At 57.1% G+C, this 12362-nt stretch overlaps 2 protein-coding genes across 2 annotated transcripts in view; one reads left to right on the top strand and one right to left on the bottom strand.

Moving 5' to 3' along the window:
* The window catches only part of Rnf126 (ring finger protein 126), a 14138-nt gene extending 7315 nt beyond the window's left edge, over positions 1 to 6823 (top strand). Inside the window, exons 4-11 of the mRNA XM_013022680.1 lie at positions 821 to 896; positions 1518 to 1581; positions 2142 to 2386; positions 4945 to 5013; positions 5081 to 5150; positions 5565 to 5658; positions 5767 to 5882; positions 6034 to 6823. Coding sequence (XP_012878134.1) covers positions 821 to 896; positions 1518 to 1581; positions 2142 to 2386; positions 4945 to 5013; positions 5081 to 5150; positions 5565 to 5658; positions 5767 to 5882; positions 6034 to 6183 — 884 coding nt within the window. The 3' untranslated portion in view covers positions 6184 to 6823. The remainder of the gene's footprint in view (positions 1 to 820; positions 897 to 1517; positions 1582 to 2141; positions 2387 to 4944; positions 5014 to 5080; positions 5151 to 5564; positions 5659 to 5766; positions 5883 to 6033) is intronic.
* Positions 6824 to 8588: 1765 nt separating this feature from the next.
* On the bottom strand, positions 8589 to 11453 carry Fgf22 (fibroblast growth factor 22). Its single transcript, XM_013022778.1, has 3 exons — positions 11209 to 11453; positions 8856 to 8959; positions 8589 to 8784 (listed from the first exon to the last, which is right to left on the bottom strand). Exons 1-3 carry the CDS (start codon positions 11420 to 11422, stop codon positions 8590 to 8592), a joined length of 513 nt encoding a protein of 170 aa, XP_012878232.1. The 5' UTR covers positions 11423 to 11453; the 3' UTR covers position 8589.
* Positions 11454 to 12362: the final 909 nt, after the last annotated feature.

Here is a 12362-nt window from a genome sequence, read left to right as displayed (position 1 = left end):
CCCCAGCCAGCCTCCTCTGCTTCTTCTTAGGCCTCTCTGCACAGCTGCCCTCCCCTTCTGCTTACCTGGCTTGAGCCCCATTGTCTTCCAGACAGCCTTTGCTTTTGCTGCTAGAGCAGGTGCAGTGGGGTGGGGAGGGTTCTGTCCGCCCCTCCCTAGAGGCCAGCAGGTAAAGCCTCACCACCCTCACATTTCAGAGTCCCCTTGGGTCGTGTGAGAGGCCCACAGCCACCCTAGCATTGTGTTTACCCTCAGAGTAGTTCCAGAACCCTGGGGTGTACCTTGGCTCCCTGCCATGTGAAGGGTTACCTGCATGTCACCTTACAGTCATTCCTCTCCTCCCTGTTTGTGTCCATGTCCTGGGGCAGGTGACTGTAGGCCACTGAGCCCCATCTTGCCTGTAGCATGAGTTTGTGGCTGGGGCTGCCCTCATGGAGTGATCAAGCTTGTTTGGGGATGACACGCCTGATTTCTCTCAAGTGGATCCCTGGCTCAGGGTCCCGCACGTGTCGCTGAGGGGCAGCCATGGCCGCTCCTCTGTCTGTGCCTCCCACAAGAAGGCACTGAGCCTTCTGTCACCGCGGAACATGTGCTAATAAGCCTGGGTCTCCCTGGGAGGGAGACAGGAGTTGGGGAAAGGGAGACTTAGTGGTCAGAGATGAGGGAGGGAGCTGTCCTCGCCCTTTCACCCCCACCTTAATGCACAGCAGACCTCAAGGCCTGTGCCTATCAGACAACAGACACTCCTTCCCCCTCCCCCCTCCCCTCCTCCCCAATGCAGAGAGTGGTTTACAGGTAGATGGCTCTCGGTGACCTGGCTTTTACTCTCTCCTACAGGATTACATCTGCCCGAGATGTGAGTCTGGTTTTATCGAAGAGCTTCCAGAAGAGACCAGGTAGTGCAGCCCTTGGTCACGGAGGCTGGCATTGCAGGCAGGGACCTTGGATGGGGCTGGGCAGGCCTGCTCTGGCCTTGATCCCACCGTGGGCTAGAGTTGTTTTTTTTTTGGTTGGTTTTGGGGGCTGAATTTTTTTTTTTTTTTTTGGTTGGTTTTGGGGGCTGAACTCTGGGCCTGGGCGCTGTCTCTCAGCTCTTCAACTCAAGGCTAGCACCCTACCACTTGAGCCACAGCACCACTTGTGGCTTTTTTCTGCTTATATGGGGCCGAGGAATCAAACCCAGGCTTCATGCATGCAAAGCAAGCACTACCACTGAGCCAACTTCCCAGCCTCAGCTAGGGTTCTTGGCCCAATGATGCATGCCCCCAGCATGAGCCCTCAGAGCCTGATGGGCTTAGCCAGCAAGCCTGTGTTCATAGACCCACTATGCTGCATGTGCAGCCATGCATTGATCCTTCTGGGTCAGTCTTCCTGCCAGGAAGGTGATCAGCATCTCCATCATGGTGAATCCTACCTTCCTGACATGCAGGACCAGGAATGGGCTGCAGAGGATGGCCCCATGCCTGGGGGACAGGGAGGGATATTGACCGCTGCTGACAGGCGCCATCTTTCCCCAGGAATACAGAAAGCAGTTCTGCCCCCTCCACGGCCCCCACTGACCAAAGCCGGCAGCCATTCGAGGTAAGTGGGAGCTTCTAGTCCCCCATGATGCATGCTTCCTTGTTCCACCTGTGGTGGTCTGCCTTGGAGGGGCTGAGGCTTGGCAGCCATGAACTGCCCTCACTCTGGCTGCTGTCCCCTTCCTTGGGTCCCCCAGTACCCACCCATCTTTTGTATCCCCTTCTCTGCACGTCCATGTCCATAAATTGCTGTCCAAGATCTGCCTTGCACCTACAGGAGCGAGTACACTAGCCGTGTTCCTCTGCCCTGACTCACAGTGCCCCTGGTCCCCACAACAGACCGGCCTGCAAAGATGCAGCCAAAGAGACTGGGGGGCCAACAGGGCTGGATGGTGGGCAGATGCAGGGCTTGCACCTGTCTTTCTGCCCTCCCCCCAGGTGACCATGTGGAGGCCATGGGCCACCCACTGGATCTGTCACTTTCTGAAGGAAAGTGAAATTCTACTGGACCGCCTGACAACCCCCTCCCCCAGTGCCATTCCCCAGTGTTCCCTCACCCTACCTGGCTATGCACAGCACCCAGAAGACCACGCAGGCTCAGGGCACCCACTCTCTCCTCAGAATGTGGACCAGCACCTGTTCACACTGCCCCAGGGCTATGGACAATTTGCTTTCGGCATATTTGACGACAGCTTCGAGATCCCTACGTTTCCTCCTGGGGCACAGGCCAGTGATAGCAGGGACCCCGAAAGCCGACGGGAGAGAGAACACCAATCTCGGCATCGGTATGGCGCCCGGCAGCCCCGCGCCCGTCTCACCGCCCGGCGGGCCACCGGCCGGCACGAAGGCGTCCCCACGCTGGAAGGGTGAGGGGACCCAGTGTGCCTGCAGAGGGCCCCACTCAGAAGATGGGATGTTCAGACCCTGGGAAAGGGGCCTACATTCAGCTGCAGCCCCAACGAGCCTGGGTATCTGTGCCACACAGTCCCACAGAGAGCCGCAGCCACACATGCCCTTTTTTTTGTTGTTGATTTTGTTCTTTGGTGTCAGTCCTGGAATATGAATTCAGGGCCTGGGAGCTGTCCCTGAACACTTTTTGCTCAAGGCTAGTGCTCTACCACCTGGGCCACAGTTCCACTTCTGCTTTTTTTGGTGATTAATTGAAGATGAGTCCCACAGACTTTCTTGCCCTGGCTGGTTGCAAACCTTGATTTCCAGATCTCAGCCTCCTGAGTTGCTAGGATAACAAATGTGAGCCATGGTTGCCTGGCACACACACCCTTTTGAAGTAGTGTGCTGCAAGAATCAATGCAGCACAACATTTAGCCAAAACCCTGGACTGGGTGATTGGTTCCCACTGGGCTTTAAAAGGTTTGAGGGGCTGGGAAGGTGGCTCAGTGGTAGAGCGCTTGCCTTGCATACATGAGGCCCTGGGTTCGATTCCTCAGCACCACATACGCAAAAAGGAAAAAAAAAGCCGGAAGTGGCGCTATGGCTCAAATGGTAGATCGCTAGCCTTGAACTGAAGAGCTGAGGGACAGCGCCCAGGCCTAGAGTTCAGGCCCAATGACCAGACCCAAAAAATAAGAGGTTTGAGGGCTGGGAAGGTGGCTCCGTGATAAGAGTGCTTGCCTCACATGCATGAGGCCCTGGGTTCGATTCCTTAGCACCACATAAACCAAAAAAGCTGGAAGTGAGGCTGTGGCTCAAGTGGTAGAGCATTAGCCTTGAGCTGAAGAGCTGAGGGACAGAGTTCAGACTGAAAAAAGCAGGTTTGAGCATGTTTACATGTTTTTGCACTGCTGAATGGGTTCTGGCTTTATCAAATGAGTCCAGAAATGTTCTGCCAGGTTCTTTGTCACTGTGTGTGTGTGCATGTGCATGGTTTTGTTTTTTGTTTTTTTGTCAGTTGTGGGGCTTAAACTCTGGGCTTGGGCGCTGTCCCTCAGCTCTTCAGCTCAAAGCTAGTGCTCTACCACTTGAGCTACAGCGCCACTGCATGTGCATGTTTTTAAAGCAGTACTGGGATTTGATCTCAGGTCCTTGTACTTGCTAGGTCGACAACCTGCCACTTGAGTCACACCCCTAGCCCTTTTTGCTTGATTTTTTTTTTTTTTGTCAGTCCTGGGGCTTGAACTCTGGGCCTGGGTGCTGTCCCTCAGCTTCTTCAGCTCAAGGCGAGCACTCTACTGCTTGAGCCACAGCACTGCTTCCAGTTTTCTAGTGGTTTATTGGAGATAAGAGGCTCATGGACTTTCCTGCCTAGGCTGGCTTTGAACCGAGATCCTCAGATCTCAGCCTCCTTAGTAGCTAAGATTACAGGCATAAGTCACTAGCACCCAGCTGCTTGAATTATTTTTAGGTAGGGTCTCATGTTTTGCCTGGGGCCAGCCTCCAACCTCAGCCCTACCTATACCTCACATGTAGTTGGGATAATAGGTTCATACCATCACACCTGGCTTGTTTATTGAGATGGGGGGTCTCACTAGCTTTTTGCATGGGCTTGCCTCCACCTGCAGTTCTGTTCTCTGCCTCTCAGGTAGCAGGGATTACAGGTTTGAGCCATGACACTAAATCAGAACTTTGTAAAAACTTTACTTACTAAATACGTTATAAATATAGGAACAACAGTGCAGAAACCAGAGACAGGTCAGAAGAACTGATTGGGAATATATGAGTTAAGGATCCAAAAAGCAGATTTATCTTTAAGCTTCAGGAAAACTAATTTTTGGCCAGTCTTGAGGCTTAAATTCTGGACCTGATCACTGTTCCTGAGCTTTTTGCTCAAGGCTAGTACTCTACCACTTGACACTGATCCATTTCCAGCCTTTTTTCTTAGTAGTTTATTAGAAATAAGAGTCTTACAGCAAGGCTCCAGTGGCTCACACCTGTAATCCTAGCTACTCAGGAGGCTAAGATCTGAGGATCATGGTTTGAAGCCAACCCAGGCAGAAAAGTCCCTGTGAGACTCTTTATCCACTCAAAAAACAGAAGTGGTGCTGTGACACAAAGAGACTCAGGAACAGTGCCCAGGCCCTGAGTTCAAACCCCACAACAGACAAAAAAGGGTGGGGGGTATATAAATCTCATGGACTCTTATCTCCAGTGAACCTTCAGAAAACGGAAGTGGGCTGTGGCTCAAGTGGTAGAGTTCTGGCCTTGAGCTGAAGAGCCGAGGGACAGTGCCCAGGCCCAGAGTTCAAGGTCCATCTCCCCACTCAAAAAATAAAAAAAGTGGATCTGTGGTTCAAAGTGGAAGAGCTCTAGCTCTGAGCAGAAGAGCTCAGAGACGGCCCAGGCCTGACCTCCATCCCCACACCAGCAAAAACAAAAAGCACTGGAGAGGTGACTGGCCCTGCCCTCCACACTGAGAGCAGGCCTTGCCCTCCTGTGCCCTCCATAATGGCCCTTAACTCTCTTCCAGAATCATCCAGCAGCTGGTCAATGGCATCATCACGCCGGCCACCATCCCCAACCTGGGCCTGGGCCCCTGGTAAGTAGCAGGTGGGCACCGGGACCCCCACCACCCTGCATCCCCTTGACCCGGCCTTTTCCTCCAGGGGTGTCCTGCACTCAAACCCGATGGACTATGCCTGGGGGGCCAATGGCCTGGACGCCATCATCACCCAGGTACTGGGTAGCTGTCTGTGAGGGGAGCGGGAGCTGGGCTGCCCTAATGACCCCATACTAGGAGGAGGCCAGTGAAATCTAGGGCAGGCAGAATCTGCACCCAGAGCCCTTTTAAGTCTGCATGGCCTGGGGGCAGTTCTTTTGAATGTCCCCTGGAGTGGCAGTAAAATTGCTGTGGTGCCACACCCTCTCTTTCCCTTAGACATTCCCAGGACACCTACTCTGCTAAGGCTGGACGTGGTCTTGTGTAGGCAGAATGGGACACATGCGGTCGTGTCCTGTCTGGGGGGTGTTGACCAGGGCAGGTGGCCAGGCTAGCAGCAAGAGGAGCATTGCTGTGGACTGGCTGGTCCCAGCTGTGTGGGAGCCCTGCCCCAGAAGCAGCTCCCCACCCCCACCCCCCTTGTCTTCCAGCTCCTCAATCAGTTTGAGAACACCGGTCCCCCGCCTGCAGACAAGGAGAAGATCCAGGCCCTCCCCACTGTCCCCGTCACCGAGGAGCACGTAGGTATGCTCCCTGTTGCTGAGGCCAGCCCAGGAGAGAGGCGGGTCATCTCTGTCCCCTCGTGATCTTCCCTGACCCTCACCAGCCCTCTTTTCCTCCCTCCTTCCCTAGGCTCTGGCCTTGAATGTCCTGTGTGCAAGGATGACTATGCACTGGGCGAAAATGTGAGGCAGCTGCCCTGCAACCACCTGTTCCACGACGGCTGCATCGTGCCCTGGCTGGAGCAGGTGAGTACGCTGACAGCTCCTGCCCGCCCCACCTCCACACCCCTGCCGGCCCGCCAGCCCCACCTCCGCACCCCTGCCGGCCCACCAGCCCCAGCTCCGCACCCCTGCCCCTGCCCTCTAACCCTGCCTTCTCTTGCCTCTGTGCCTCAAGCATGACAGCTGCCCTGTCTGCCGGAAGAGTCTCACGGGCCAGAACACAGCCACCAACCCCCCAGGCCTGACAGGGGTGAGCTTCTCATCCTCGTCGTCCTCGTCCTCCTCTAGCTCGCCCAGCAATGAGAACGCCTCAAGCAACTCCTGAGTCCCAGCTGGCTGCACCCAGCCTCTGGAGAGCACTCAGCCCCTTCTACGTTCTCGGGCTGAGGCTGCTGCGGAGAGCTTGGCTCCTTACACCTGCCTCGGCTCCAGCACCGCTGCGGCCATGGACTGGAGGTGCTGCCGCCCCAGCGTCCTGGCAGCACTGGGCCGGCGCAGGCTACGGCCAAGCTGGGGACTCGGCTCAGACCATGTGCGCAGCCCCTGGAGGGACTTCTGTGCTCACCTGCTGCCCTGCCAGAGGGCGCAGGCCACACGGCCCCCGTAGGCCCCTCCCTTCGTCTCTAACCTCACCCTCCACATATTCCATGGCAGAAAGGTTTTTATGTTTTTAAATTATTACTGCTTTGAAATAAATGGACGTTTTAGCCCATGCGTGGCCACGCATGATCTGTGGAGGAGCCTGGGTAGAGCTGCTTCGCCCCAGCTGCGCCCACCCCGACAGACAAGGCCCTGTCCACCCCAGGGCCCCCCTCCGAGGCCAGAGCCTCGGCCGCACAGCCAGCGCCAGCCTCGGACCATGAGGGCGACCTGCAGAACCAAGAAGGAGCTGCTCCGACAGACCTTTTGTAAAGGGAGAGATGTGTATCTTGAAAGCTATTTAAAATACACCTACTTGAAAAAGAGGAGCTGGTAGTTTGGTGTCTTCCTTCCGGTCAGGGCCCAGTTCCTGGGACCTGGGCAGTCTGCCCGTTTGGGAAGCTGTGCTTCCTGCAGGGGAAGCCAGAGCTGGCCACCCTATAAGCAGGTGTCAGGTACACTCGTGAGGGGACAGGATTCAGACACTGAAGTGCATCAGCTCGTCCCTCGCGGGGAACTGGCACGGCTAGTCATGTGGGTGCCCCAAGACCCTCTGTGCTGCTCAGGGGGGACCTACGTGTCGGCCCTTGGCATGGGCAGCTGGGTGATGCAGCCTCATGGCTGGGAGCCAGTCACATCAAGTGAAGAGGAGTCCCCTCATCCAGCTCTTCTGCTTGGCACCTGCACCGTGTTGTCCTCAGGACACGGGGCCCCACCCCTTGTGGGTCTGTGTTAGCCTGCAGAGCTGGGCGGCTGTGCTCCCTGCCATGCCAGCCTGCAGCACCCAGTGCTTTCTAGGCTTCTACTACTGAGGACACCCTGTGGAGCGTCATCCTGCAGACACCCTAGTGGATGACAGAGTGCCAAAACTCAGCTTCGGTGACAACGGCTGTGGCCTCACATTCCATCCTAACACCAGAGCCTACCGGCTCTGTGGGACCAGGGATTGACGACACAGAGGTGGGGAGACTGCTGGTGAGCCTCCATTTACGACTTCTGGGGCATCCACGGCCAGGCAGGCTGTTGGCACGGGCGCTCCACAGGGCTGCATTCTGGGTGGGAATGGAGCTTGACTCCTGCCTGACTTTGGCACATCATTGCTGCTTAAGCAGCCAGAGCTGCCAGCCACATCAGCCACATCAGAACAAGACTCAAGGCAAGGGCCAGAGACAACAATGGGACTAAAGGCCAGTTAGAGAAAACCCCAGCACAGAGGGACAGACTCCCTGGTACGCTGGCACTGAGCTCTCATTGGTCTGGCCTGTGTCCCCGTGAAAGCTGGGCCAGCCTGAGATTGTCAGTAAAGCACTCTTGTCACTGTCATGGTGACCATACATTTGATAAAAACATTTATTATCTGCTGGCTTGGGTCAGTAGCCTGAAGCAGGCTCCCTGGGCTTTGTCCAAGTGGAATGGTCCTGGGAAGCTCCAGATCCCCGTTTCAGCCTCACATCCCTTGGCTTGCAGCCCCTTCCTCAGCACAGCAACACAGTCCTAGTCTCTGCCTCTTCTTAGTGATGCTGGGCCCAGAATGACATGAGGTGACATGTCCTCAGGCTGTAGGGCCTGGGACAGGGACATCTCTGAGCTGTCATTTTGCTGACCACGTGGGGCTTACGTTCACCATCCTTGACCGTGAGCCTTTGGTGCTCTGTCTTGGCTGTCCATCCTCTTCAACCCTCCCCATCCTTGCCGCCCCACACCACCCAGTGTGTCCCCACCCCTGGGCCTGGACCTGGGCCTGTGCTCTCACACTCAAGGCTGCATCCTGTGACCTCAGCTCAGGCCGTGCACACTGGTCCTCGTCTCAGCCCCAAACTGGACACAGGGAAACTGCTCACTGGCTGCATTCTCCCTCCGGAATAGGGGCCAGCCTCACCTGCGCAGGACCACTCTGGGTCCCCAGTGCCTGGCATACAGTAGGCACCTAATTAAAGCTTATGACCAGAACCAACTGAAAGACAGATAAAGGGGGAGGGGGAGCGCGGGTCCCTGCCACCCTCAGCCTCTGCCTGACTCCTGTTCTTCTGGACTCACTCTGCCCTGCCCACTCCTGGGTCTGTCTACAGCCCCCCTCAGAGCTTAAGGGATCTCAGGAGAGCAGCACAGACAGGAAGTGGGTGGACAGGTGGTGCCTCCGTGTGCGGCTGCCTCTCCTGGGTGACCCCCTGCCGTCCAGCGCCAGGAACATGGGCCGGCCGCGGTGGCGCCAGCGGAGCGAGGCGTAGGTGTTGTAGCCGTTCTCCTCGATGCGTTCCTGGAACCTGCAGTCCACAGTGTAGACCCGCTGCAGGGCGGACACGTGAGCCAGGGGAGCCTGCTGCCCGCCGCCCGCTGCCCACACCTGCCCGTACTCACCGACCCATAGAGGCGGCCCCAGCGGTTCATGGCCACATAGAAGCCAGAGTACACTGCCTTGATAACCACAGTGCCCACCAGGACAGATCGGATCTCGATGACACCTGTGGGGAGCGGGGGAGGGGTTAGGCTCAGGAGCAATCGCTCCCACTGGCCTGGGACCCTGGGAACTATGGCACACCCTGGAGCTGCCTAAGATGCCAATACACAAGAAACAGGAGCCAGGCACCTGCGGCTCACATCTGTTATCCTAGCTACTCAGGACGCTGAGATCTGAGGTTTGCAGTTCAAGGCCAGCCCAGGCAGGAAAGTCTGTGAGACTGTTATCTCCAATTAACCAGCACAAAGCCAGAAGCAGATCTGTGGTTCAAGAGGTAGAAAACAAACCTTAAGAGAAAAAATACTAAGCAAGAACATGAGGCCCTGAGTTCAAGCGAGGAGCCCCAGGTGGAGGCAGCCAGCTGCAGGGGAAAGGCAGGGGGTCTATAGGAGGACCAGGGGCCATAGGGCAGCAGGCCAGGTTTGCAGAGGCCAAGGTTCAGTGTACTACACAGCATACAAGCTGGGAGCAGACCAGACACTGCCAAGCTCAGGGCTTGGAGGATCCAGCTGGCAGACTTCCACTATGGCTTAGTGCAACCCTGGGCCCGCTGCTGTGGCCCGCTGGCCACAGAGAAGTAGCTAAGGCCCCCAGCAGCCAACAGACCTCAGGACTCCGTCATCATCCTCAGCCAGCCTCCACCTCCTTCTGGGATATTATAGCCTTGCCTGGCTAATGGCAAGAGACAGAGCCCAGGCAACAGCCTGCAGCAGACAGCAGGGTCGTTGGCAACTGCTCACACGTTTGAATGCAATCTGTATACTTCCTCTGCCCTCTGTGCTCCTCTGAGCCTACATACAGCCTCAAATGGGAGGTGCTGACCTCACCCACTCACCACAAGGGGACTCCAAGGAATAGCAGTTAGCTTGGAGCCTTGTCTGTCACTCTGGGAGAGCCCTGCCCTGCTCTGAGCTACAGCTCTCCCTCTACCAAAGGGCTTAGAGGAACTTCTGCATGCTGCCTGATCCTCAGCTTGGACCTAGAGGCCTGAGGCTCCTCTGAAGGCACCCAGTATCCATACTGCCTTCATTCCTGGTCCTTGTTCCTCATCCTCACCCCAGGGCCTTTGAACCCGCTGTTCCTTCTGCCAGGTACACAATTTCTTCTCTGCAGAGCCAGTTCCCTGCCATTATTCAAGGCTCAGCCACCTCAGAGGGGCTCTTGGGATCCAGATGAATTGGTTTTGGCCACCTCCAGGCCATAGCCCAGCTATCATTTTCTTGGAGCCTACATGGCTCCTCTGAGATGAATGCATGGCTCCTTCTATGGCCGTGGCAGAAAGCTCATGTTGGTCACCACTATGTTCCCATACCCAGCATGCTCTCCAAGAAGTGCTCAGTTAATAATCACTGGCTCTAGGAAGAGGGGAGGCAAGTACCAAGCCCTGTCCATCATCCATCATCATCACCTCCATCCTTGACCAGCTGGGAAGCAGAAGTTCAGAAGTTGTGACCATCCCAGATCTTCCAGGGGAGCCAGGCCTCTCCCCCAGCCTGAGGCCACCCCGCCTGGCCCTGCCACCATGGATGGACCTGCCTGGCCAGTCCCCTGTCATGGCCCTGGTCGCGTGCAGCCTAATAAGAGCCTTGGAACCCAGATGAAAGCCAGTGGGACAGGGAGGGTGATTACCAGCTCTGATGGTGGTGATTCAGGTAGCCAGAGAGGCATTCAGCCCCCTCCCCAGCTCCCCTGCCAGCCTGTAGGGCCGTGGGGGAAGCCCACCTTCTTTGCCCTGACCTGTTTTCTTGCCACATACATTCCACAAGGCCTTGTTGAATGCCTAGCCCACTCTAGACTGGGTAAGGCAGGATGAGAACAGCTGAGGTTCTCAGCACTACGGGGCTCCAGCTCCACTGCCTCCTCTTGGCAAGCCCTGGGAGGAGGTCACTTACATTCTTGGTGCCTCGGTTTCTTCATTCACCACATGGGGTGTCTGGGAAGAAAAAGAGGGGATCCCAACCCAAGCAGGCCCTAACCTGAGCACTGAGAGCCCTGAAGTTCCGTGCTCTCTGTTCCCACTTCATGGCCCAGAACGAGCGGCCACAGCTCTACGTGCAGCCTCAGTTTCCTTTCCCCCCCACGCCAGAATAATTGTCACCAGATTGCCACGCAGCCAGGAGATTTGGCTCTAACTGGGGGGGGGGGGGAATTGGAACTGCCATGTTACTGTTCCTGCCACCCCCCCCACCCCGCCCGGGTTGTTCTCCGCCTCCTCCTCCCCGCCGCCCGGCCCCGCCATCCCTGGGCACTCACTGTCCTGGCCGTGGCGCCAGCGGGTGCCCTGCACCTGGCCGCTGGGGTCCACGCGCAGGAAGAAGTGGGTGGAGGAGAAGAGGCGCCGCCAGCGCACGTCGCCCTCCAGGTGCGGGTAGCTGCGTGGTCTCCGCGGTGTGTTGGGGTTCCCCGCGGCGCCGGGCGCCCGCGCCAGCAGCAGCCAGGCGAGGCCCAGCCAGAGGCGGTGGCGCATGGCTCGCGCCCACTGCGCCCACTACGCGCTCCAGCCTCCCGCGTCCGCGATTCAGCCCCGGTGTGGCCGGGGGCGGGGCGTAAAGCACCGCAAAGGGGCCAATGGGGGGTTCGGGGGCGGGGCTTCCTAGCGCGAGAGGGCCAATGGGCGTTAGGGGGCGTGGTTGGCGACCTGGGCCTGCGGTGACAGCTGTGGGCGGGGCCGTAGGCTTGTTTGTCTCTCGGGGCTGGAGGGCGGCACGTGCGCGTCATCCAGCGGGCGGCTGCGGGGTGCAGATGCGGCCGCGGGGGCGGGAGATGGAGACCGGAGGGAGAGATAGCAGAGGTGAGAGGCAGGGACAAAGACGAGGGGCAGAGACAGACGAGAAAGAGGCCACAGAGACTGAGAAAAGGATGAACAGGCGCGCGCCGGTCATCGTGGCGACTCAGGAGGCTGAGATCTGAGGATCGCGGTTCGAAGCCAGCCGCGGCAGGAAAGTCCCTGAGACGCTTATTTCCAATTACTCACTCAAAAACCGGAAGTGGGGCCGTGGTTCCACGTAGGGGTGCCCAAGCCTTGAGCAACAAAGCTCAGGGTCGAGAGAGCCCAGTACCCACAACAAACAACAACAAAAGCAAAGAAAAAGATAAACAGTCCGGGCCTTGGTGACTCACCCTGTAATCCTTGCTACTTAGGAGGCTGAGATTGAGGATAAAAGCCAGCCCAGGCAGGAAGGCCCATGAGCCTCTTACCTCTTCACAACAACAAAATAATAATAATAATAAAATAAAAAATCGGAAGTGGAGCTGTGGCTCAAGTGGTAAGAGCATTAGCCTTGAGCAAAAAAGGCTAAGGGAAGTTGGGCGCCAGTGGCTCACGCCTGTAATCCTAGCTACTCAGGAGGCTGAGATCTTAGCATCACGGTTCAAAGCCAGCCAGCCAAGGCAGGAAAGTCCATGAG

Source organism: Dipodomys ordii, unplaced genomic scaffold (assembly GCF_000151885.1).
Source record: "Dipodomys ordii isolate 6190 unplaced genomic scaffold, Dord_2.0 Scaffold64, whole genome shotgun sequence".
Lineage (NCBI taxonomy): Eukaryota > Metazoa > Chordata > Mammalia > Rodentia > Heteromyidae > Dipodomys > Dipodomys ordii.
Note: the sequence above shows the minus strand (reverse complement) of the source record. Positions and strands in the feature narration are given on the sequence as shown.